Genomic DNA, 26,501 nt, shown 5'->3' with positions numbered 1-26,501 from the left:
AAGTTGTGTCTGTTACAAAGCGTAATTCTTAAGAATGCAATTAACTAGAAATTAATCAGTATGGGGGGAGGGGTAGAATCTCAAAACTATGCATTTATGTTTCACTAAATATGATTATTTATGCTTGAAACATTCTTAGAACTTTACTAACCAATATTAACCATCCCATTATGATACAGATACACTGAATGAAATTTAGTATTTTTGCTTCAACTCTGTATTTTATGTGTGCCACACACACGCGCGTATATATAGTTATACAGGTTATATAGTAATGCCTTTAAAATTCAACTTCTTAAAAGATGTTTCTGGAAGTTACTATTACAGTATTAAAACATTTCTTGGTTTTATAAATACATTTATGAATTTTTTTAAAAGCTTTTAAGTAATCTCTCTACCCAAACATAGGGCTTGAACTTACAACCCTGAGATCAAGAATCATACACCCCACCAAATGAGCCAGCTAGGCACCCCGACATTTATGAATTTTAGAACAACTAAAAAATCTGGGAATTTGCTCCCATAGCAAATTGTCTTCAATATATTACATGAAAAGAAACCAAAGAGCCAGTGTTTTCTAGTTAGTTTTGCTTGTAATATCTAAAAGAGGGCAATAGCTAATTCATCTTAACAGTGGTTAAGTTATTAATATTTATATTGGAGGCCAGGAGTTCTCACAAAAATTTTTAGTACAGCATGAATGAAAATGTAGAAAGGAAAATATTTGTTGATCTAATTGCTGACCCCAAAACCATGATCTAGTTTATCAATGATCTTTTTCTGATTAAAAATCAAACTTCAGGCCTACCTTAGTCCTGGACATTAATTTTTTTAGTCCTCTGAACTGCTGAAAGTCAAATCAGAGCACCAAAAGCTAGTACAAAGCATGACAATTCATCCTGATTGACATAACACCCTATAAAATCTGGAACCAAACTGGGCTGTGAGGGTAAAATAAAGGTAACTCATAAAGCAAGAGAACTATTTGTTCCATATTTAACAACCAAATGCATTTCTCAAACATAATATGACTCTTAATTTGATGAAGTAATTTCAAAATTGTCCATTTAATACACCATCTTCTTAGAATGAAATGTTGTCCTAATACACAGAAATTAGTCTCTGTGTAACTTCTGGTTGAATGCAATTATATACGATTAAGAGAAACTTCCACAAGAAATAAGGAATAAATTTTAAGCATGTTTCCTATTATTTACTGTGTCTATCCTTTTAAAAAGTATGATTTCAGTTAAAATAAAGCTGGCACTGGAACATGTTTCATTTTGGCATGACTGAACTTTCTATCATTTCTGGCTTTCGAAAACAATTTTGGCTGTATTTCACTTACACAGCAGCTTTTTATTGTTCATTATCTATGCTTGGGTAATTTGAAAGCCAGTGTCTTCTAAAGGGAATGCATTGTCAAGAGTGGGGTTTTATTTCAAACTCAGTTATATGATGTACAAACAGTACACACGAAGATGTAATGTAAACTTTAAAAACTTCTAGAATGCCTTCACTGAATTTTGGTGTAAAGAGTAAACAAAATTTATTCTGCAAAATAATTATGAACGTTTTTATGCAAAAATGAGTATTTTATTTTGGCAGCACTAAAAGAAAAAAAAACCCACTGTACTTCTACATTGAGGTGAAAACAGTGTTTAAACTTTCTTATCAATCAAATACATTCCAAAAGAAAGTGTGTTCTATGAAGGCTCCAAAGCACAGGCAAATCTTAACACAATAATACAGGAATCTGTAATACTGAAAATGTCTGTTCTGATAGGGCGTTTAACAAACATAACTTTTGTATTATAAAACCAGTGAAGCAATCCCTTCCTAGTAACCGTGTCAAGAGTGAAACTGGGCTTGTTCCATTAATACTAATAATTCCATTGTAATACTTTTTACCGCTATGACAATTTTAAATAAAGTTTGCTGTACTTAAAATAAGTTTTGAAAGTGGAAAAGTGTACAAAGTTCCAGATAAAAAGATTAATAGATGCACCTTAAATAAAATTTCCCCTTTTCTTTTACCAATTAATAATGATTACCTTTAGCAGATCGAGATTGAACTTTAAAACCCAACTCCCAAAATGAAAACTGGTGTTTAAATTTTAATCAGACATAGAAGGAAAAGATTACTATATTTGGACATCTTTTACAAGAATTTTTTTTCTGTATTAAAGCAGAAACCAGTTCCTAAACCCTTTTATTCAATGGTATATTCTGTTTGGACAAATATCAAAAATAGAAGACTGTGACTTTTGCTTTTGTAATTGTGATTTTTCACTGCAGTCTTCTATAACTTTTACAGAGTTCATGGTCCCTAATATCTCCCCACCCTCCATTTTTCCTAGGTGGGGAAATGGCTGCCATAAATTTCTCACTGATAATTAGAGTTTCTGGAAACAAGTACTGTTTGTTATTATTTAAGAGTGACTCAATTTGGGCACTCTGGGTGGATGGTCTACAGGTTTTCTTGTGGTGCATACCACAGTCTCCAGCATGAAATATCCTAGGAACTTGAGGAACCAGCACTTTCCAGAATTTTGGAAGACAAGATACAGTTAAATATTGAAGAGTCCAGTCCCAGTTATAATCATCATAAGTACAGAAAGTGTCTGTGCACTCAATCAGCTTCTGATATGCATCCCGGGTCAAGGCTAGACCCATATTGTGCTCTGTGGATTTCCAAGTTTTCACATCTACCTTGTCAGCAATGCCATGGTAACTTCGAACCGCCGTATAGGTCCCCAGGGAGAGAACATCACACTCAGGACACTCCTCCTGCTTTAACTTCCACATCTTTTTGAAGACATGGTAAAAGTCTGGGGCTAAGTAGTGATCTTCCTCTAGGAAAAGTATGAGGCCAGTATAGTCTCGAAGAACTTTTACCCTTTCCCATACAAAATGCAGCTTCCACCACCAATGGTGTTTAGTTTGGGAGAACTTAGCCTCTCTATAATGGCCAAAGGAGTCGGGATACTCAGCATTAATGCATCCCATCTTCAAAGCTGCATTCTTATCCAGATCTCTGGGGCAATCTCTGGGGTCGCTGCCTGGAAACTCGTTGGGGTACAACTGAATGCTGAAAGGAAAGAACACCTGCAGAACCGGACAGAAATCCACCCCAGCGATTAGCTGATTGATCTCTGTCGACCAGAAGTCATGGCTAAAGATAACGAGGACGTTGTCAATACCCTGGGCTTTTCGGAGTGAGTCCAGCAGCAGTCTGAGGTAATCGGGCCGGTTATGCACCTGGACCACCAGCACCAGCTCTCGAGGCGCCCAGGAGCCGGCCTTATCTACATTCCTCAGCGTCTGGTCAAAGTTCAGCTGGTACACCAGGGACCTGTACCGCAGCGTCAGGTTGTCTGCCTCGGGCTGCGGGGCTGCGGGGACCAGAGGAGCCGCCGACTCGTTGGAGACCCGGCGGATGCCCACCGACACAGCAGAATGGTCCCCGCCCCGGCCGCCCGCACCTCGCGCGGGCTCGGCGTCCAGCAGCGGCGGGGCGAGGGCCTCGCTCTTCCTTTGTCGCCCATTGCTGCTCCAGAGGACGAAGCCGCAGGCGGCCACCACGAGCGTCAGGATCAGCACCTTCCGCTTATAGATGCGGAACCTCATGGTCTCCAGGGCAGGGAGCGCGGACGGGCGCAAAAAGGAGCTAGCGGCTTCTGCACAGAAGGGGCGGGCGGGTGGTGGCCGTCGCCTTGGCCTGTAGCAGTCAGAACTGGCCCCCGCGGCTGCCCCAGCTAACTCATCCCGGGCCCCGGGGGTCCAGGGGCCCGAAGGGTCTCAGTTCCCCCGCGCCGCCCGGGCTCCACACATCCTCGCCTGGCAGCTGCAGCTCAGGTAGCGGCCCCGCCGCTAGGAGCCGCGGCTCGGCGTCGCCTCGGTCCTCTCCATTCAGCACCGGTCCCGGAAGAAGTCCCGCCGCGGCCCCACCGCACCCCGCTTGGTTACCTGCGCCTCCAGTGGCCCTGCGTCCTTTGCGCTCTCATCCTTACGCGGGCCCCAGACCGCCAAGACCCAGCGACGCAGCCTCGCCCCACTCTGGCGGCGACCGTTCTGACAACCCGCGACTGGCCCTCGGAGCGCCGCGGTCCTCCGGCCCACACCCCTCCGGCCCGCCCCCTGGGCCGCTGGTTGGAGATTCCCGGACGCGTCCGGAGACGACGGGCCGGCGCTGCCTGCTGCCTATTGGTCCGTAGCACTGTCGCTCACGCTCAGTTCCTACTTCCGCTTCATCCTCCCTTTCCTGTTAGGCGAGAGCGGAGCGAGGCGAGGATCGTAGTTGCCGTTTCCCGGTAAGCGAAGAGGGGAGTGTAGCGGTCTCAGCAGGAACCTCCAGTACTCAGAATCTGGAGATGGACCAGGCCGTTGTAGGAACTGGAGGGCGAGACCCGCTGCCTTGGCAGAGTTAATGGGCTTCTCCCCTCGGAAAGGGGCTCACGAATGACGGCCAGTGGGCCGGGAGATACTTATTCAGGGACACGTCAGCCGTGAACGCTGCTCACGGGTGATGGTGCTTCGGAGGGGAAAGTGAAACCAGACAGCTCCGGTTCCCGGAGAAGGAACGGAAGCGGGCGGTAGCTGGAGCTACTGACTGAAACCAGGCACTGAACCGGGCATACCCGGGAGCTAGAACATGGAGGAGAAGGGTGTGAGAGGGTCTGAGAAAGAAAATCAGATCAACCCCACTACGCTTTTTGGGACGGCCACAGTAAATTAAGCTCCGAAGGAACCCACTTTGTACGGGGAACTGGCTGTTGGGCGCCCCTATGCTGCTTTTAAGTGAGTCTCTTTCCATAAATATTCTGGACATCACAAAAAGGTGTGCACTTTTGTATTGAGTCATAGGTAAAAGGAGTATTTGGTGGGTTTACACATTACTGACATGTGTAATGTTTTCCTATATTTTTAAAGCACTTTATTAAAAATGTTTGAAGTTTGCTACTTTAACTTCAAATGTTTTACATTTTCATCCTGCAGACTGCGCTGCTGCAGAAATGGTCAACGTTCCTAAAACCCGAAGGACTTTCTGTAAGAAGTGTGGAAAGCATCAGCCTCACAAAGTGACCCAGTATAAGAAGGGCAAGGATTCCCTTTATGCCCAAGGAAAGAGGCGCTATGATCGGAAGCAGAGTGGCTATGGTGGGCAGACAAAGCCAATTTTCCGGAAGAAGGCTAAAACCACAAAGAAGATTGTGCTGAGGCTTGAATGTGTTGAACCTAACTGCAGGTCCAAGAGGATGCTGGCCATTAAGAGATGCAAGCATTTTGAACTGGGAGGAGATAAGAAGAGAAAGGGCCAAGTGATCCAGTTCTAAGCTTTGAGTTTCTTCTTTTATTTTTGAGAAGAAAATGTTGACCCTGTAGAAAAATTACCCGTATGAAAATAAAGTCATATTTTTACCCAACTGTTTTTTTTTTCAATCTAAATAGAATGACATGCTTAGTGAGTTGAATCACATTCTTTATGTGATTCAGAATAACAGAAAATTAGTCCATGACGTAAGGTTTATCTTCAAATATATATATATATATGTAAAAATATAAATATATTTATGTATTTTAAAATTTTTATTTGACAGAGAGGGAACACAAGCAGGGGTGGGGGTGGTAAAGGGAGAAGTAGGCTTCCCATCCAGCTGGGAGCCTGATGTGGGGCTCCATCCCAGGATTCTGGGATCATGACCTGAGCTGAAGGCAGACGCCTAATGACTGAGGCACCCAGGTGCCCCTTATTCTCAAATTCTTACTTAGATTTAGTTCCACGAAATTGGAATTTTGTATTTATATATACAGAAAACAGGAGTCCCACCGCCCAACTTTATAAACTAGGTTATGGATATAAATCACATAGTAGGGAAAAAAAAAACATTTTCTGGTCAATTTCAAAATTAATGTGTTTGGTGAATTCATAATTACAACTGATGAGCTGCTGGGAAAGGTCTAAATCAGATTTTGAAAAATGTAAATGAGGAGGATAAATTAGGCCTGTGTACAGCAGACTGAATGGGGCAGACAGAGTATCCAAGTTGGGATATAAGAAGAGCTGACTTGCAAGTTGGTGTCCAGTAGGGACCACTAGCTATACATAGATATTTATTTATTTATTTTTAAAGATTTTATTTATTTATTTGACAGAGATCACAAGTAGGCAGAGAGGCAGGCAGAGAGAGAGAGGAAGCAGGCTCCCTGCGGAGCAGAGAACCTGATGCAGGGCTCAATCCCAGGACCCTGGGATCATGACCCGAGCCGAAGGCAGAGGCTTTAACCCACTGAGCCACCCAGGCGCCCCTACATAGATATTTAAACGAAAAATGCAGTTCCTCAGTTAGACTAGTTATATTTAGTGCTCAATAGACACATATGCTGAGTGGCCAACCTACTGGACAACACAGATACAGAACATTTCCATCAGTTTTTTTTGGACAGCACTGTGATAGACTGGTCCTGAATGTAAGGCACGAGTTTAAGACCAACTTCTAACTGAAAGACATTCTGAAGCTAGTGAAAAAACAGTGAGTCCATGATGGCATAAACTGTTTTTTGATTCTTTAAGAAGCCATCCTGGAGACACTCAAATGTTAAAACTTCTTGGTTATTAGGAGCTTTGAGAAAGTATGCAGTTACCACTGAAAATAGAATGGAAAGCTGAAACTTAAAGAAGTGAGCCTTGCAACACACAGAAGGCAAAACATGAGTATCAAAAGGAAAGAATGACAAAGGGTATGGTTTATGAGAAGACAAATTCTGCATTTGTACAAGAATTTTAAGTTGGCCAAGATAGTTACATGGGATGGTTTGTAGATGAATAATGCAAAGTGCTAGGGTGTAGGACTAACAGCTGGTTGGCACTTAGTCCCAACACAGACACTTCTGCATTTGTTGATGAAAAACTTCTGGAGCACCTGAGTGGCTCAGTCAAGTGTCTGCCTTTGATTCAGGTCATGTTCCCAGGGTCCTGGGCTTACTGCTCTGTGAAGAGTCTGCTCTCCCACTTCCTCTGCCTGTCTCTCAAATAAATAAAAAAATAAAAATAACTTCTACAAGAACATGTAAAAATCAGATACACACATGTTAAATATGCCACAATACATTTTTAAAAGAATGATGCTTTAATGTAGTTACATAATATTTATGGGTAATCCTTCAACATTTTGAGTTTAGCAAATCCTAAGATGTTTTACTTAATTATAGAATTCTTGGTTTTAAGAGCTTAAGTGAATTAACTTTAGAAGGTATATAAAATCTGGACTTAAAATCTCTGGTCTGGGTTCGTGGTACCTCCCAGGGTAATTTGTGAGGATTAAATCACATACTGTATGTAAAACACCTGGAACAAAGATGGAGCTAAATGCAGCTCTTTTTAATGTGTAAGCCATTTTTGCATTATATATGATTTTTTAAAAATAAAAACAAGAAATTATATAGAAATCTTTTGCAGGAAGAATTTGACCACAAGCAAAACAAATTTAAGGTCACCCAAGAATTACTCTGGACGAAAGAATCCACTCTGAGAAGAAACTACATTTTAGAGATACTATACATCAAGTTTTAATAAAAATCTTCTAACAGTTAAAACAGTATTTACTCAGGAATACTTGTAATTTCAGAAAAGAATAAAATGCTCCAAATAAATATTTTAGGACAGAGGAAGTAGCAGCTACCTAAGCCATAAGAAATAGTCTTACACAGACTAACTGTAAGTCCTGGCCCAAACCAGCAATGGTATGCTAAGACCAGAGATGGTTTTCTCTAGTAACTTTTACTTCCTTTGTTCCCAGAAACCGGTTATGAGGCTATTGCAATGATCTAAAAAAGAGGCTGATCTGAAGAAGGGCCATAGGAATGAACAGAATGGAGCAGTTCTGATTTCGTTTTCCACAATTTTTTCAAGCAGCTTCATTTTCCATTCCTTTCCCCTGGTTCAAATCCTCATCATAGTTTAGCTGGTGTATCACCAATTTTTAAATTAAAAAATAAAAATATTAAGTTACTAAAATAATAAACAGAAAAAAGAACCTTCAAATACGGAATGTAGTCAGTAAAAAGTAGCAATTTTTAACTCCTACTCAACCCTAAAACTGTGTTCCAACTCTGGAAGTTAAAAAACAGAAATCACAACAAAGATGTGAGTAACATTATAAAACCTATAAAAGCTGAAGTCTGTTTATCCCAACGCAGCTCCAACTTTATGCTTGAATATAGAATTCCATATGTAGAATAATATACTAGAAAAACACAAAAAGTGGTATGCTTATATGGTTTCATACCAAACAAGTTTTCACTATCTTAGTCCTTCAAGGTATATTTTCTACATATAGGAACTCAATTTCTTTAACTGAAACTCAAGAAGAAAATTGGTAAGAAAACTCTATGACTGGAGTGATAGGGATCAATATCTGTTTAACATTAAAAGATAACCCACAACCCATTCTGGAAACACTAGGTTGAAATAAATACATGTGCAATAAACTGATAAAACTGCTTCTTCACAAGGAAATTAAATAGGTTTTAATGAAATTAAGGTTTTACAGTCAAATGATTGAAAATATTAGAGTAACATCTTCCCCTCAAGTATATGAAAGGCTTCCCTTTCTCCAGTTTGACACAAACCACAAATAAATCCCAAACTGATCTGTAACTAAATGGAATTTCTTTTTGTAGTATCACCTATTACTTTAACATATCACAGGAATTTACATAACAGGCTAGAGAACAGAAGTAAGACATAACAGGTGCTTCAGTACCACCCATATTATCTACTAAGACCACAGTGTGAGCAACAGAGTGTAGATTCATAGTAGTAGTTCCCTGAATAAAAGAGTTTAGACAGAATCTTCCACAAACACAGGTTTTTGCAGTATCCAAATCTTGGCACAGATGAAAAGGAATGATATGAGAGCCATATGGAATCCTATTGGGAAAAAAAGTTCAAAAAAATTTTTTTAATACACTATTAGATTCAGAATTTCATGCATTAGGTCATGAATTTCTGGACACTGACTTATAATCATAGAAAAATAAGATCTTTAATTAAGTGACTCAGTATATTATCCTCCCTTCCAAACAGTTAAGAATGGTGAAAATATACTAAAAACACCATATGACATATTGTATACTTATACTACTCCATAAAGTATCTTTTAGCACTGTCACTTAATAGCAAAACCCATGGAATAGACTGCAGAGAGTCATCTGTCCTTTATGGATCTACACTGTAAGACCAGTATAACATGATCATTTAAAGGTATAGTTCTGTTACACAATTCTCATAATGGTAATGGGAAAATTACTGAGTTCTATTTGTGAAGAAACATTTACGTAAATATATCCAAATATTCTCCTAGGCATCCATTGTTCAAAAGGGACTTTAAACTGTGAAACAGATTTAAAACACTTATTGTTTGGGGTATTTGTTTTAATTTACTGGCTGGCTAAGCCAGTAGGCTGACCTCACCTTGCTTGAATTACTTAAAACTTCCAATGATGCCCATTGCGATTAAAATCAAGTCAAACTATTTACCTTCATCTATGAGCCACTGTAAGATTGTCTTTTGAGGTTGCCTACCCATTTCAACTCCCCAAAACTCCCCAAAACACTGTTCCCCCAAACTCAACCAGGCCCCAAGTCACTTTGTCTGTCTCCCACAGAGTCTGTGTTTTGTTCTCTAGTCCCTAACTTAGGCTGGCAAGTAATAGGTGTTCAGATCTTTTAAACAAATAAATAAAATCTACTCATAATTTAAACTGGGGTTCAAAACCCTTTTAGAAAGAGTCTGAAAAGATACATATTAAATAAAAAAGTTTCCTTTTCATAAGGGATTAGTGACCAGCCTTGTTTGCAATTCATTTTTTTCAACTGTACTAATTTCTTGCTTGTATAAGTAACAATTAAAAAAAAAAAAACTGTGCTAGGAGTGTCTACCACATGTTTATCTCTTTCAGGCTGTTGATTATAGCCTAGGGAAATAGGTAACAGTTAAAAACTGCATTTTCTATCTAACATAATTTAAATTCCCACAAATTTTTCTAATAGACCATAACTTTGTTTGTAACCAGTAGTTAGGGCAATTCACCAGCAGCCAGATAAAGGCATTGTTCTTATAGTTTTGGATTGGTATTCTTTTTATAACAAGTGGGCTGAAAACATGCAAAATTATACATTAGTAAAAATTAAGGTCACCTTAAAAGAACATATACCAGTAGAGGTCAAGTCTAAAAAACAATGTAAATACTACATGCTATATCATTCACCACTATCAATTTATTTTTCTACCTTCCCTATCATATCACATTTTAATCACCTATTTTTTTCCTTCCACTTTTCTATGTTGGACGTCAGTTCTGAGCCAGCCAGGTGTCTCAAATCATCAGAATTTTTAAAGCTCCTCAGGTGACTCCAAATGTGAAATAAAGTTTGAGAATCACCACTTTAAACTAAGAGCTCTTAAATACAAATGGTGAGGAGGGAGGGTTGTAACTGATTTCAGTCAGGGTCCATGAGCATTATAAAGCTGTATGCAAAATTCTGTGTATTTTTCTAGGCCCATGGGCTTTTTTTTTTTTTTTTTAAAGATTTTATTTATTTATTTGACAGAGAGAGAGATCACAAATAGGCAGAGAGACAGGCAGAGAGAGAGATGAGGAGAAGCAGGCTCCCTGCTGAGCAGAGAGCCCCATGCGGGACTCGATCCCAGGCCCCTGGGATCATGACCCGAGCTGAAGGTAGAGGCTTAACCCACTGAGTCACCCAGGCGCCCCCCCCCTTTTTTTTAGTCCTCTCTACCCACTAAAAAACCAATCCTGTCTCTGAAATATGGTCTTCCTACCATTTTATGGGCACTCAATAATAATTTGGTCTACATCTTAGTCTCCTATATGAAAGAAGCACGGAGTTTGGGGTCTCATGAAACCATGTGCAGTTAGTGTTCAAAGACAAGGGGGAGGAGAACCAACAGCTATTGAGTCCTACTATATGCCAAAGTATTAGCTCCTTTATCTTCACAACTATGTAAAGTGGGTATTATTATTCCTGTTTTACAAATGAGAAAATTGAATCAAAGGAGGTTTAATAACTTGCTAAAACCACACTAAGGGGTAAAGCCAGGAATCAATCTCAAGTCTGACTCCAAAGACCACACTTGACCACTGTGCCAGATTGTAATTCTCAAACTTTAGAGTGCATCAATACTACCTGGAAGGACTGATAAAAACACCAGGGTTAGACCCCACCCTCAGATTTTCTGATTCAGTAGGTCTATAGTGGAGTTAAAACCTCACATCTCTTACAAGTTGCTAGGTGATTCTGATACTGTTGGTCATGGACCACTCTTGGAGAAACAACTGCCATTCATTCATTCATTCAAATATTAATTAAGAGCCTAATATATGGTAGGAACGGAGGAATATCACATTTTAGACCCTGGGGAAACAGTAAGTAATAAGACAAAGTCCATGCCCTCATGGATCTTACATTATAGTGGGGAAAACTGACCAAAAAAAAAAAAGTTAAAAAATATGTAATACCAGGTAATAAATCCCATGACAAAAAAGTCAAGCAGTGTAAGGAGGTGGGGGAATCAAACTTTAAATAGAGTCAAGAAATGCCTTTCTGGGTGCCACGTGGGAAGAGAACTGAATGAAGTGAGAAAGTGAGTTATGAACCTTCTGGAAGAAAAGCATTCCAAGCCGGAGTAAGGAGCACCAAGAAGGTCACTGGTGCAAGGGGCCAGTTTGTGCACAGCATTGTAAACTATGTTAAAGACTGTGACTATTACAGTGAGGATGATGAGAATACTAGAATGCTAGATACCACATTTTATGACTATATAAAGTCTTACCTATTATATAATACCGCTTGTGCAGAAGATTCCAATAAAGTTAATGGCGTTTGCAGCATTATAATCGGAAGGACTTTTGGTTGTTCAAAAGTATTTCCAAAAAGATCCAAGTACTCAAGGGATAAATTTTTAAATTCACTAGGCAAAAAGGGAAGCTTATTTCGAGCTGCTGACAAAAAACGCAGTTTTGTCAACTGTCCCATCTTGAAAGGAAATCGAATCAATTCATTATCGTCAAGTTTCAAATCTGTAAGTTCTCGGAGCTGGCAAAACTGCACAGGGAGTGCCTTAATTTTGTTCTTGCTGAGATCCAAACTCCGAAGTGACATCTGGAGTGAGGACTGACACAGGGCTACACTAAATGACTCCAAATAATTATCATTCAAGTTAAGTTCTTGAAGATGGATGAGGTCCCCAATTGTAGCTGGAAGCTTTTTTATATGGTTGTGACTCAAGTCTAATTTCTTCAGGTTTCTTAAGCAAAGCATACGCATATCAATTCGGACAAGCCCACAGTAAGAAGTCTGAAGATGTTCCAGAGAATATGGAAAGTTCTTGCTTAGAGGATAGTCCTTTTTGGATGTGATAACCATTTTAGTTTTAAATTTTTCAAATTCTGAAGTCTTCACTGGTGTGAAGGTTGTAAGTGGTGCTTCAATATCACAACCTCTATGAGCCAGTCTCACAGCTGTAAGGAAACTTTTTAAACTGCTGGAATTGGCCTGAATAAATAAAAATAAGTCGTACAATTATAAATTCCATTTTAGATAATATATGCATGCTAATTCATCATACAACAAATTCTGTAAAATTATGCATGCAAAATGGTGCAATCATTTCTTGAAAATGGCAGTAAAAATAATTTTTTTAGCACTTTATTGAATAAATTTCAATACAGATACAAAACTTTGAAAATTTCTGAAAAAAGGTTATGTTGAAAGACACACTCTAAATAAAACCATTTAAAAAGGAACGAAAAGAGCATAAAATAAGATGGGAAAGCATGAAAAGATTCCACTTAAGGTTGGGTTTGGAGTTCCTGGGTGGCTCAGTCATTAAGCAGCTGCCTTCTATTTAGGTCATGATCCCAGTATCCTGGGATCCAGCCCCGTGTAGGGCACCCGGCTCAGAGGGGGAGCCTGCTTCTCCCTTCTCCCTACCTGCTACTTCCCCAACTTGTGTTCTATCAAATAAATGAAATCTTTATTTTATTTATTTTTTTAACGATTTTATTTATTTATTTGACAGACAGAGATCACAAGTAGGCAGAGAGGCAGGCAGAGAGAGAGGAAGAAAAAATAGGCTCCCTGCTGAGCAGAGAGCCCAATGCAGAGCTGGATCCCAGGACCCTGAGATCATGACCTGAGCTGAAGGCAGAGGCTCTAACCCACTGAGCCACCCAGGCACACCCAAATAAATAAGATCATTAAAAAAAGAAAAAAGACGGATTTAAGATGAACTAAGATAGGGCACTTGCTGGCTCATTTGGTGAAGCATGCAGCTCTTGACCTTGGGGTTGTAGGTCCGAGTCCCACATTAGGTGTAGAGTATAAAAAAGGTGTTAAGTATAAAAATAAAATCTTTAGGGGTGCCTGGGGGCTTAAGTCCAATAAGCATCTGACTCCTGGTTTTGGCTCAGGTCATAATCTCAGGGTCATGAGATCGAGCCCCACATCGGGCTCCGAACTCAGCTTGGAGTCTGCTTGAGATTCTCTCTTCCTCTCTCTCTCTGCTTCTCCCATTCATGCTCTCTCACTCTCTCTCTAAAATAAGTAAATTGTTTTTTAAAAAAATATTTTAATGGTTTAAGTATTTTCTAAAATGATAATAAATATAACACCCCCTAAATTGTCCTACTTGCATTTTATCTTTTTTTACACCAAATTTAGATTTGCAACCTGATTATGCTGGCAAAATGTAGACTTGTGCCACCGGCCTTATAGTTCCCCTCTAGAACACCATAAGGCTCCATCTGGAGCACAGAGCTAAGTCATTCTCCTTCCTCCCCATCCTGCATAGCCTCTCTGCACTTTTAGAGCTGGGCCAGCATGCCAGAGAAGCTGCCATTGCTTCTTCAAACACATCTGCCAAGTGTCCATCCCTGTTCAGCTAAGTGGGATATCAGGATGCTCAAACAGCTTCTTCTATAAAGAAAATACAATCAACCAACCTAACCATTAGTGTTTTTAATACCATACCTTACTTAGACAGATATCCACAGGAGGCTCCTTTAACCGAACAGTAGCTTTCCCCTCATCCATAAATTTGGTGAAGAACTGCTCAATGTTCTCCTTTAGCTGCTTAAAACCAATGAGAAAAAAAGGATAAAACCAGGTATTGTGATTCAATATTTATTACAACTAGAATGTGCCCGTCACTTTGCCAGGCTTTTTATTCAAGTCTGGGAGTTTTGGTTTTAAGTTTTAGTTTTTAATTTCATTGTGTTTTTTTTTTTTCTTTCTTTTTTTTTAAGCATTTGGGTAGCTACATTTCTTTTCTAGCTTCTGGTAGATACTACTGTTTTATCAGCCCAGTAACCCTTTCCTGTGAATCCCGTTTGGGAGAATGCTCCTCTTCTCCCATTCCAACTATGTGACCGTAGTAGGAGCTGCCAATAGTAGTTACTTGCCTTCTTAACTTCAGTCCATTAGTCCCAAGTGGACACACTCCCACAAGATTGTAAATTCCAAGAAACCAGGAATCTTGTTTCCTTTGTTCGATACTGTATCCACGGAGGCACAACAGTGACCGACACATAGTGGTGCTCAAAAATTACTAATGACAATTGTTGCTTCTGCTTTAGACTTCAACAACTACTGAAAAGCCACTCTGTACCGGGTACTATGTCAGGGGGGTTAAAACAATAGTAGTGAAGAAAACCAAATGATAATTACATTTATAAAGTCGTCTTTATAAATTACATTTATAAAGTCTGATGAGAGACAATTATTAAGTAAGCAATTATAAGCACAACAAATATTAAGATAAGGGAATTAGAGACTGCTCTAAGACCTTATATAGCAAAGGAAGCTCACCTGGTCTAGGGGAAAGGTGACCTTAAAGGTGAGAACTGAAAGAGATGTAGGGCAAGTGAGGATACTGGGGAGAGAGAGGGAATAGCATACCGATAAGGAAAAATGTGTACTAAGCCTTGAAGGCAAGGGAGTTTGGCAGCTGTGAGGAGCTGAAAGAAGTTCAATATGGCTAAAGGATTCAGTGTAGAAGCAAGTGAACCCAGACAGGCAGAGATCGAAGGCTGAAAACTTTTGTAAATCATGTCAAGAATTTTGGATTTTATTCTGCAAATGATATCTACTGAACGACTTTAAGTTGTGAACATAGATCTACACTTTGATAACTTCCCTTTAACCACAGTGTAAGAACGAACTTTGGGGGAGGGGGAATTAGGATGGGGGAGGGTAGAAATAGGAGCATCTTTTAAGAGACTAGCCAAGGAAGGGTTAATGGTGGTTTAGACTGTAGTTGGGACAGAAGGAGGTAAGAAAATCTGAAAGATACCTATGAGGTAGAACTGAAAGAATTCAGTATTTTATTTGATGTGGGAATGTAAAAGCTTTAAGGCTTCTGGGCAGAACACTTTTTTTTTTTTTTTTTTTTTTTTTTTTAAGATTTATCTATTTAAGAGAGAGCGAGAGAGAGAGAGAACACGAGGTGGAGAGCAGCAGAGGGAGAGGCAGACCCCACTCTGAGCCTGACTCAGGGTTTGATCCCAGGACCCCATAATCATGAACTGAGCTGAAGGCATATGTTCAAACAACTGTGCCACCCAGGCATCCCAAGAGCAGAGTACTATTTAATGAGTTGCATAATTCCAAGAGAAAAGCAAATTTAGGGTGGCAAAGAAAATTAATTTTTAGATATCTTGAGTATGAAATGCTACAACATATCTTAGTGAAGATTTCCAATTCAAGTTGGAAATTAGGAGAGGACTAGTTAAAGATACAGATTTAGAAATTACAGTGAGATGGGTAGTAGCTGAACAATGGAATAGAAAAGTTGGTAAAAGAAAGATCCCCACGATACTTCTACACTTAGCACTAATACTAGTCTTCAGGACCCAGGACCAACAACTCAGGACCACTTTAACTCTTCCAACAAATGTTTACTGAGCACCCACTATGTTCCAAGGCCTGTGCCACTACCTCTTCTACAAAACCTTTCTCTGGTGCCTGGGTGCCTCAATCAGTTAGGCATCTGTGTTCAGCTTTGGTCATGATCCCAGAGTCCTCGGATTGAGTCCCATATCAGGCTCCCTGCTCAGCAAGGAGTCTGCCTATCCTCTCCCTCTGCCCTGCTCCTGCTCCTGCTCTCTCTCAAATCAATCAATCAATCTTGAAAAAAAAAAAACCCACTTTCTCAAGCCTCTGTAATGAAATTCATTTAGCTTTTTGATACTTTACTATTATACTTCTACCTTTATTATAGCATTTATCATAGCCCACCTTTGTAGTGCAAGCACTAGTTTTTGTTTTTTTCCTTTCTAGTCTTGGAAGGATAGTGACTAAATCAAGTTTATTCTCCCATTTAGCATCTTGCACACAGTAAACCTTCAACTCATAGTTCTCAGTAAAGTTTTGATTAGGATCACGACCTACCATTACTAGTGCACTTAAGCTTAGGGAAGAGATTGTTACAGACTTTTTAAAAATATACACTACCCGAGCTGGGGTTATTGGGGAAGACAATGGTGAAGAAAAGGGAGACACAATTCTTGTTATGAGTTTGCTTCTGTCAACTTAGTCTTCTAACCTATAAAATATTGGGTGATTGCTGAAGTCTTTTCAAGTTGAAAGGCTATATGAGTTGATTCCATGAAAAAGGAGAAATTATACTTTTAACTGCCTGTATCAATTATTAAGCATCTCTGAATGAGATGCAATAAACACATCCCTCAACTAAGAGTATTCATTGTGGAGTACAACACTATGAGGGAATAATCCCAGAAACTGTATAAAATCTGGACAAGAGTCAGATGCAAGGGTGGGAGATGAGTTGTCCCCTCAATTTTATGTATAAACTTTATTTAGACATAAGGGTATGCCAGTCATTCTGACAAAATAACATAGTGCCTTGTAAAATGAGGAAGACAATTTTATAAAACTTGTGTTTTGAAAATTGTTTCATCTTCCAACTGTTTTTAGAGTTTACTATTGCTCTGTAGAGGAGAAAAAGCCCTCGCCCTAGAAAATCAAGTCTTAGGAAATTAAACATTTAAGGAAAAAGAGAGAGAGAGAGATGCACTAACCAGTAACATTAATAAAATATCAAGATGCAACCCAATGCATTACTGTTATACTACTATACTAATCTGGTCTAGCGACCTTGGACACTATCCAGCATCACTTAAAGCCAAAAAAAAAAAAAAAAAAAAAAAAGCTAGCGAAAGTACCGTGGGGGGAGAAAAAGCTTACTGAACGAAAGTGCAATTATTTTACTGGTCCCCCAAACTGGAATGCTGTTTCATTTAAAGTTTAGTTTCACGCAGACCGAGTTTCCAGAGGCTTTAAAAGGTCCGGGCTACTATCCACTACTGAATAGAAAGGCTGTCAGTTTAGGGAAAAAAAAAAAAAAAAAAACGGAAAGAAAAATAAGGAAAAGGTGCCCTCTCAAAAGCTTTCCTCCTTCGGGTTCACAGGAGACGCCCAGGGCTGGAAGGGGTGGTGGGGCTCAGGTATCCGCCCCCAGGCTAGGCTCCAACCTCTGGAACCCGCGAGCATGCGAGACCCGAAAGAGAAGGCTCGTGGCCAATTCCCGAGGCAGGCCGGGTTCTGTCCACGCACCTCATAGCGGGTCCCACGCTTGTCTTTCAAAGTGGAAATGAGCAGGCAGGTGGGGTAGGGGCCGCCTCTATCGTCCCGAGCCCCAGCCCGAGGCTGACTCCTGGGCGTCTGCTGACAGAGGCTCAACACCGCCCGGACGCCCTTACCCCGGTTCCTCATTCCCAGAGCCGGCAAATGCCGACTGACTACTTCTACGTCGCAGTGGAGCTTCATTTCTCCCAGCAGCTGTAAGCCAAATCCAGAACTCGGCTTTGAAACTTCCCCCTTCCCGCCGCGCCGCGCCGCCGCCGGGGTCCTGGAGCGCGCGGGCTGTCTCCGGATCTGCCTGCCTGCTCGGAGTGCCCACAGCTCGGATTTTCTCAGAACAGCGGCTCTATGGATCTGCGGGGGCGCCTGCCTCCCATTTCACTTGCAGGGCCGAGTCCTCACTGCGGCTGCCGGTCGGCGGAGCGCGGATACCGGCCGCCTGAGGATTCGGCTCGTGCCTCCCGATACCGGCGACTGGCGAAGGCGCAACGTCCTTTCCCAGGAACGCTTGCGGCTGGCGGGGCAGGTGGTTATTGTTTGGGGCGGAGTTCTAGTTTCCGCTGTGGACACTTAACCGGTTTCGGTAGTTGAGTTTCCCAAAGGGAAGCGGGTGCTCCCCTGTTAAAGGGAGAGTGTCTTTACCTACATAGCTTCGGAACTTGGGACTTTACGAGCTGCCCATTGCGGCATTTCCTGGCGCTGATGGGCTGGTGTTTGTTTTGGTTTTGGTGGCTCCGCTCACTCCGGAGGCAACACCTGTCCCGTCAGAACTGAAAGATAGGACAGTATTTGACTTGGCGATTTCTGTCGAACAAATGCCTAGTAGCGGTTGTGTGGAGTGACTGGCTTAACTGTATCCGACACTTGTTAAGACCGTCCAGACCCCACATGCCTTTCGAATTCATTACGTTTATTAATGGGGGGCTAGGCCGTAGGCGGGGCGAAGGAGGTGCTCTCAGGGTCGCAGTCTTGTCTCCTTGAATTTCGTGTCCTAGGCGCCTCTCTCACCTCACCTTCGTACCGGCCTTTGGTTAAACATTCATTTCGTTTGAGCTGTACTTTCGCGAATGTGAAACGATTTATAGAAATACTGATTTTCAATTCAACTATGACCCTATAATGATTTATGCTTAATTGAACACCCCTGTTTACAACATGTTGAACCTAACGTGTTATCTGTTGATTCTAGTTCCGAAAAACGTAATTGGTTTTTAAAAATTAGTGATTAATGGAGCACTACCCCCCGCCCCGCCCGTTTTCTAATCTTGCATGTAGAGATGAAAACAATTCCGCACTTAGCAACAGCTAATCTCATGGCCAGAGGGAAACAAAACTAAACTAAAACGACACCTTAGAGTTTTCAAGAACAGACTTTACAGGTATTACCTACTTTTGTTCTTTGAGTAAAACAGTAAAAAAAAAAAAAAAAAAACCAAAAAAAAACAGCTTAAATCACGACAGGTATCTCAAATACATTCAGAACTTTCAGGGACAGTTGGGAGCTGAGAAAATCTTAAATGTACAAGCTGATGTAATTTCAATTAGAATAGATATGTACAAAAACCAAGAATATAACAACTCCATCCCTCTTTTTGGTGCTAACCTGGGTAAATGAAACACGGATTCAGTGATCAGATGTTAAATAATCTAAAGATATGAAAGTTACTTAACAGTTTCAAGGTGATTTTAGAATAAAATAATAGTGCTGATGTAGTTTTTTGAATGTTGTTGGTAGGGTCCGGAGTCCATGGCCAAGAAAGAATTCTTGAGAGATCTTCCGTGGGAAATGGTGGTTTTGCCTGGACATCAGGCACAGGCATCTAGGGCTGCTCCCCACTGCCCCAGGATTCTGAGGAGCAAGTGATTATATACTTTGGGTTAGGGGAAGTAAAGATAAGGGAGGTTCCAAAAGGACTTGCAAATGTTAAAGAAGACTCAAGATCTCGTAGGTTATAAGGTGATTTAGTTTTATCTACATTTCCTTCTGTCTTTGTTTCCCACATCTGTGTGTACAGTCAAAAACTTATCTTCCTAACTGCCAGATTTTCAAAGATGTGTGCTTCCCAAAATACAGAAATTAGATTATCTTATTAAAGAATATCACATAAAATAATACTGGACTGAAAGTAAAATAACCATATATTTGTTTTTGAGATCTCATCTCTTTCCCTCCCCCCCCCCCACATTCCCCCTTAGTGTCCCCATTTTTAATGGCTGAAATACTTGGATATGGCATTTATTTTGGTCTTTCTGGAACTGTTTATGAAGCAAAGTATTCTTTAGGGGTACCTGGCTGTTGGTGGAGCATGGGACTCTTGATCTCAAGATAGTAAGTTTGAGCCCCATGTTGGGTACAGAAATTATTTTTTAAAAATTCTTTGATTACCCATTCACACTTCTGTCTTTACTACCACAAACAAAGTCTGCGTGTTGCTCTCCTCTGCCCTCAATTACCTCAAGCTAGTTTGAATTGCAGACTGAAAGAGTATGAAAATTCAAGGCATTTTAAAGTGGGGTACAGTTTTTAACAAAAGGAATCAAAGAAATGATGTCTAGATTAGTTTTCCTTCTGGACAATTGGTTCCCCTTCCTCCTGGCCTACATACTACACTTATTTCCACCCCTGTTGTGTTCATACTAATTGATCCTATTAATCTTTCAAAACCCAGTTCAGTTTCCACTAGCTATCTTTAACATCTTGGTCTCCTTTTTTGGAGTTTAGAAATTCAATTGCACTTAAAATTACCTTTCATTTCCTTTAGTACCCTGGTTTCTGGTGCATACAGCATCCAACAGTTAATTGAATCTCTGACTCTTGCCCCCTTCATTTGTACCCATAGTAAACTTTACTCACTTAGGTTTGTGGCTCACTTGGTTTCAAACTAGTAAATCATAGTCACATCATATTATTAAACAGCTAGGTCATAATCTATGGACAGTGTAGGTTTTCCTGCCCTGGAACATTGGGACCAGATCTTAGAGATGGTTTTTAATTTTTATTTATTTACTTTAAAAAAAGATTTTATTTATTCATTTGAGAGAGAGACAGACACAGAGAGAGGGTATGCGTGAGCAGCAGGGGAGGGCAGAGGCAAAGGGAGAAGCAGACTCCCCGCTGAGGAGGGAGCTCTATGCTGGACTCAGTGCCACAACTTTGTGATTATGAACTGAGCCAAAGATAGACGCTTAATGAACTGAGCCATCAGCTGCCCCTAAAGTTGTTTTTTTGAATAATAAACTTCATTAAATAAAGCTAAAGGATTAACAAATATGCACTTGATCAGTAGATTATATAGTACCTATATAGTGCTACCTTGCCCCTGTTGGTGCTCCTTAATTAGGTCTTGTAAGTTATGTTCCCACTATGATTTCCCAATTAATGTTCACCATTCCCCTGTTAGTGCTACCATGTAAGTGGAGAGCTGCATTACTTTCCTCCAGAACTATTCCTAAACTTACCAGGTCTTCTTACTTCAATACTTATTCACTTGTTTAGTATTTATAATGTTCTTACTGTATGCCAGTGCTTATGTTAGATATTTAGAAGGCAGAGATGATTTTGCAGTGTTAAGGAGAGACAAGCAAACCATCAGTTATACTACAGTGGGATAAATGTCGGACATTAGAGGAATATAAAGTAGCCAGATGATGAAAAGAATTTGTTTGCTAAACTAGGGCCTTTGGACTTTAGCCTGAAAGTCCTGGGAAATCACTGAAAAATTTCAACAGGCGATAAAATTCAGACCTGTTTTTCCTAAACAGGAAACAGGTTATTGTGGTCAGTAAAGAGAGATTACTTTAGAGGTGGAGCAAGCAAAGAGACAAGGATCAGCTAAAGGGCTAATGCAATGATCCACCATCTATACTGCTGCCACATTAAATCCTTTTAAGGAGTCTCCTGTCATAGAATCTAAACTTTGAGAGCTGAGACATAGTTTACAGATATTCCAATGCAATTCTTTCATTTTTCATGAAGGTAATAGAGGCTGAAAAGAGTACAGGGATTTGCTCATGACCTTTCTGTAGTCCGTGTTAAAACAAATAGTGCTAGAACTCAAGGTTACAATCAATTTCTTCCAAACTCCTGATCATGTTGATATTTTTACCTCATCCCATAAATTGTAAATGTTCTCAATAGCATCTAGAATAGTGAGTTCTTTCCATGAGGTTTTCAATTAATTTTTTCCCCAGATCCAGTGGAGGAATTATTATGTGTGGTTGCCATAGCCTTACAAAACAGATGTCTTAAATAAAAAGACTTGAAAGTTGAAATGATTCCTTTGATCCATAGGCTGCAGAATGAATACCGTATTAGCAGACATGGAAAGAACATTAATCTCATGGTACATCTCCATCAGAGTTCTTGGGTGACCAGGGGTATTGTCAATGAACAGTCATATTTTGAAAGGAATCCTTTTTTTCTGAGCATATGCCTTAACAGTGGGCTTGAAAGATTCAGTAAGCCAAGTTACAAAGGGATATGCTGTCATCTAGGCTTTGTTGTTCCATTTATAGAGCACAGGCAGAGTAGATTTAGCATAATTCTTAAAGGCTCTAGGATTTTTGGAATGGCCAGTGAGCATTGGCTTCAACATTAAGAACTACTTGAATCATCAAGATAGTTTAACAGGTTGTTCAAGTTTAACTAATTGTTTCTTATTTGTCCTTTCCCTTTTTGCTTTTAAATGAGTTCACACTTCTTCAGGCCCAAAGGATTCTGAATCAAAAGTGCTGAAATATTTATGGAACTGATCTCAGAACTATTGTAATCTCTTAAAAGTTATGTACACTAGGTAGGAAAGGTCTGAGAAACCTATAGGTCGGGAAAGGTTAGATTAACTTTTGAGAGGCACATGACTTGTGGAAACTACACATCAATGACTGATATAAATTGTAGGAAAACTATAGATGTTTGACATTGGACCCTCTACAATCAGGCTTTATGATAAAATACGTTTATTTTACCTGTCCCTAAGCTTTTGTGCATCCTCAACTCTAGTTCACAAAATTGTTCACCTTCTACAACTCCATTTTTTGACTCAAACATTAGGCATTCCCTTCCATCTAGTGTTGCCTGTAGAAATTCCACCCTTCAAGGCTTACTTCAAAGGCATCTTAAGTATATCTTGAGCTAGCGTTAATTTTTCTCTTCTTTGCTCCTCTTGTACACCACATCCATCATAAGACATAGTGTTCTGCTTACTTAGTTGTGTAATGTCATTGAGTCACACAAGTCGACACTGGAAGGAAGAGCTCTTTGAGATAATCCCATTTTCTTCTCTACATCTGCAAATTTTAGGAGCAGGAATCAAGTCATATCTGTTTTTTTAAATTTTTGACTTGCCTTCTTCCTTCAGCCTGCACCAAAGTACCTAATTTAATGATTGCGAGGGGCACGCTCACCCTCAGAATCCTGAAAGGGCATACCTCAAGAAGTGTTGTATTTCAGTTTTAATACAAGAATTCGTGTGTAAAATTTTATTGGAATTTTCACTCTGTGGTACATTTTGTAGATTTAGTTAAAGCTTTGATTTTGGTATCATGTATAGTTTTAGGTTTATCTAGAGACATTATAAACGTCCATGTGGAATTTAGACATCTTTCAGCATATTATTAGATGGCATTCATTCTTTAGTAGTTGTAATGAAATCATCCGGTCAAAGCAACCTACATTGTGCAACTTGTTTCTCGCTTATATTTAACTACATTTAAATATCAAACACAGTAAACCTCTTATTTTTCTTGGTTGCTGAAGGTGTATCTCTAAGAGTGTGTCCCTCGATTAAAAAACAAGAAACAGCTCTGAAACGCATTCTGTTTGACCAAAGAGAAACTCCTACTGTTGACTCTTCATTATTACAGCTGACTTTAAGGTATTTTGTTAATTTATTCCAGCAGGTGTCAGTGCTGAGTCGAGTCAAAATCCTTTTTCCAATTGTAAAATTTTAATTAAGAAAATTAATGGTTCAGGCGATGAAAAGATTTTTTTTTTTTTTTTTTTTTTTCCCTCCTGTTTTCTGTTTCTCAGGAGTTCAAGATTCATTCTTTTCGGCTTCAAAAGAGACGGGGTCTCGCTATGTTGCCCAGGCTGGAGTGCAGTGGCTATTCACAGGCGCGATCCCACTACTGATCAGCACGGGAGTTTTGACCTGCTCCGTTTCCGACCTGGGCCGGTTCACCCCTCCTTAGGCAACCTGGTGGTCCCCCGCTCCCGGGAGGTCACCATATTGATGCCGAACTTAGTGCGGACACCCGATCGGCATAGCGCACTACAGCCCAGAACTCCTGGGCTCAAGCGATCCTCCTGCCTCAGCCTCCCGAGTAGCTGGGACTACAGGCGCGCGCCACCGCGCCCGGCGCTCGAGAGCAGCGCAAGTTAACACTAGAGGCTGAGCTGCGTTGACGTCATCAGCCGTGCCGGCCTGGCCTGTTTCCGAGACCGCCCTAATATACTCCCTCGAAACAGCATAGCCGCACTGCGCTCGCGTCATTGGTCGGCACTGCATTCTGGGTAAGCCGTGTCTTGAAAATTTGAAGAGCGCATGCGTGGGGTCGCTCCTTCCTTTTGCCTCGTTGCATCCGAGAGAGCAAGATGGGTCACCAGCAGCTCTACTGGAGCCATCCGAGGAAATTTGGCCAGGGTTCTCGTTCTTGGTAAGAAACAGAATGTGGTTTTAGGGAAGGGTTGCACTCGGTTGTGACGCCGCCAGATCTCTCATGGAGAGGAGTCCGCCGCGCCTCGTGGGGGTAGACCGACTCTGGAGCCGTGACTGCCGCCATTACGGGCCTCTGACGGGTGGCGAAAGATCGGTGGTGCGGGTGGTGGCCCCCGAGTGCGGAATCCTTCCATTTCGGCGGCTCGCAGTAACGCCTTCTCTTCTTACAGCCGCGTCTGCTCAAACCGGCACGGTCTGATCCGGAAATACGGCCTCAATATGTGCCGCCAGTGTTTCCGTCAGTATGCGAAGGATATAGGCTTCATTAAGGTACGCGGCCGCGGGGTTGTCTCCTCCCGGTTCTGTGAGCTGGGAACGTAGATACTTATTTAGAGCTTTCGACCAACAGCGTTTTCTCTCTTAGTTGTTAGCGGGGCTTTTTGGGGTATCGGACAGCACGGTTGAAGAGTTTGGACAGGGTAATGGGATAGATTTTTACAGTCTCACTCCTTTTTACCAGTGGCAGTCAGTTTTAGAAAACACTGGAAATTAAGTTTCAGATCTCTTGAATCGTATCTAGACATTTTCCAGCGAAATACATGTGTTGGCCACTGCCCGGAGACGTGAGATAGCATGTCCTGGAATGAGCTTGAGAATGGGGGCCAGACAGACTTTAGGATTCAAGATAAAATCTCCTGACGTTAGTCCAGTCCCATGAAGTTCCGTTTCTGCCTGAGAAAGATAAATGGCAAGGTGGTTGTGTAAATTAGTTACGCATATGTGGAGCTGTCTTCACTTCTAAAATTTAGATAAATGCCAGAATGTTTTCTTCCCCGTATGGTGAAAACTACCACTTACTTTCTTGGCTCTTTGAGATATACAGTTACTGGTGTTACAGTATGATGTCGGGTAGACACAAAGTATAGTAGGGTTAGACTTTTAGTTTTGACCACTTAGCAAGTATATGCTTGTTACATTGTGGAAGTTCATGTATCTCACTCGGTGGGGTGGGAGGTGGTGTGTCAGTGATGAGAATGGACTCAAGCCCTTGAGCTAATAGCTTTGTGGCCTGGTTACTCAGAGGGTTAAATGAGTTAACGTATGAATGATTGCTATAGTAGGGTCTCTCACACATTGAATACCAAAGTACTAGCTGTGTAATTAGTTACCTACTTAACCAGCCTGAGGTTTTGGTAAAGATTTTTTTATGTAGTAGTGTTTTCTGGTGGGGAATTTTTTGATGGAAGAAGTGAATACCAGTACTAAAGATTACAGTCTAGAATATAATAGTGGTTTGTGGAACAGCTCGTTGTAAACATTCAATACATATTTTAAGATTTTTAGAGCTTGGTGGCTAGTTTGGGTGGGTTAGATTTCTGGTTTGAACCTCACTCTTTTGTAATGAGAGCCAGTGTTTGTGAGAATAAAACAGGTATTTGAATAAACATTTTGGATTAATATATTTCTTGTCTTTTTTTTTTCTTTGCAGTTGGATTAAGTGAACTTCCTTGAATGGGTCATCCAAGATACTCTACCTGCAGATAACCAAGATACCTACCTTAATGCCAGCTCATTGTACATAAAATAAAAATCCTCAAATTATGAGTGCTTTAAAGTGAATGGAATGGTCATTTGATTACAGGAATCTCCTTTTTCAAATGTGCTATTTTCTCAACGGTTCATCACCAACATATGTGGCTTACTTTCTTTTAATGTAAAAGTACTCATGTTGAACTCTGCTAAAAATGCCAGCATTGTTTTTATATTTCAAAAAAACATTTTTATTAACATAAAATGGCTTACATATGGGAGCATCCAGCATATAACCCAAGTTAAGTGTCTCATAGGTAATAGATTTGCTGCGGTGAGCTAGGCAGTAGAGATAGAACTGTTGAAACATGTTTTTTTGAAAAACAAAACAAAAAAACTACTACTGAAACCTTGGCATTGCCCAGAGGTGCAGAGGTAGCGGTCCTGGCTTTTGGGGTAATTAACAGATGAAAGACTATAAGTTTGTCAAATGTTTGTATGTGGAAGGAGAGACCGGTGATTAAAAGTTCATGGGTCTTGTCAGCAAAATAAACTTGGATGAGGCAAAGGTGGAAGGAGGGAAACAAGTATGTTGGAAGGCAAGTGATCTTGGCTCGGTCTAGGATAAA

The 26,501-nt window shown here is 40.5% G+C and overlaps 4 protein-coding genes across 8 annotated transcripts; 2 read left to right on the top strand and 2 right to left on the bottom strand.

Annotated features, from left to right (window-relative positions):
- Positions 1–189: 189 nt before the first annotated feature.
- Positions 190–4,122, bottom strand: MGAT2 (alpha-1,6-mannosyl-glycoprotein 2-beta-N-acetylglucosaminyltransferase). Its single transcript, XM_059182022.1, has one exon. It carries the CDS (start codon positions 3,628–3,630, stop codon positions 2,290–2,292), a length of 1,341 nt encoding a protein of 446 aa, XP_059038005.1. The 5' UTR covers positions 3,631–4,122; the 3' UTR covers positions 190–2,289.
- Positions 4,123–4,161: 39 nt separating this feature from the next.
- On the top strand, positions 4,162–5,426 carry RPL36AL (ribosomal protein L36a like). Its single transcript, XM_059182029.1, has 2 exons — positions 4,162–4,313; positions 4,999–5,426. The coding sequence occupies exon 2, from the start codon at positions 5,016–5,018 to the stop codon at positions 5,334–5,336; it is 321 nt and encodes a 106-aa protein (XP_059038012.1). The 5' UTR covers positions 4,162–4,313; positions 4,999–5,015; the 3' UTR covers positions 5,337–5,426.
- Positions 5,427–7,092: 1,666 nt separating this feature from the next.
- LRR1 (leucine rich repeat protein 1) lies at positions 7,093–18,178 on the bottom strand. 5 transcript variants are annotated; one of them, XM_059182023.1, is made up of 4 exons: positions 17,660–18,173; positions 14,057–14,158; positions 11,859–12,580; positions 7,093–8,932 (listed from the first exon to the last, which is right to left on the bottom strand). In XM_059182023.1, the coding sequence occupies exons 1-4, from the start codon at positions 17,870–17,872 to the stop codon at positions 8,692–8,694; spliced, it is 1,278 nt and encodes a 425-aa protein (XP_059038006.1). In that variant the 5' UTR covers positions 17,873–18,173; the 3' UTR covers positions 7,093–8,691. The 5 variants fall into 5 exon arrangements, with proteins under 5 accessions (XP_059038006.1, XP_059038010.1, XP_059038008.1 ...); XM_059182027.1 differs by having other exon boundaries at positions 17,806–18,173; XM_059182025.1 differs by having other exon boundaries at positions 14,057–14,155; positions 17,806–18,173.
- Positions 18,179–24,182: 6,004 nt separating this feature from the next.
- On the top strand, positions 24,183–25,957 carry RPS29 (ribosomal protein S29). Its single transcript, XM_059182016.1, has 3 exons — positions 24,183–24,340; positions 24,573–24,672; positions 25,832–25,957. Exons 1-3 carry the CDS (start codon positions 24,279–24,281, stop codon positions 25,838–25,840), a joined length of 171 nt encoding a protein of 56 aa, XP_059037999.1. The 5' UTR covers positions 24,183–24,278; the 3' UTR covers positions 25,841–25,957.
- The last annotated feature ends 544 nt before the right edge of the window (positions 25,958–26,501 follow it).

Source organism: Mustela lutreola, chromosome 7, assembly GCF_030435805.1.
Source record: "Mustela lutreola isolate mMusLut2 chromosome 7, mMusLut2.pri, whole genome shotgun sequence".
In the NCBI taxonomy this organism is placed as follows: Eukaryota; Metazoa; Chordata; class Mammalia; order Carnivora; family Mustelidae; genus Mustela; species Mustela lutreola.
The sequence above is the reverse complement of the archived record's forward strand: the minus strand, read 5'-3'. Positions and strand labels throughout refer to the sequence as shown.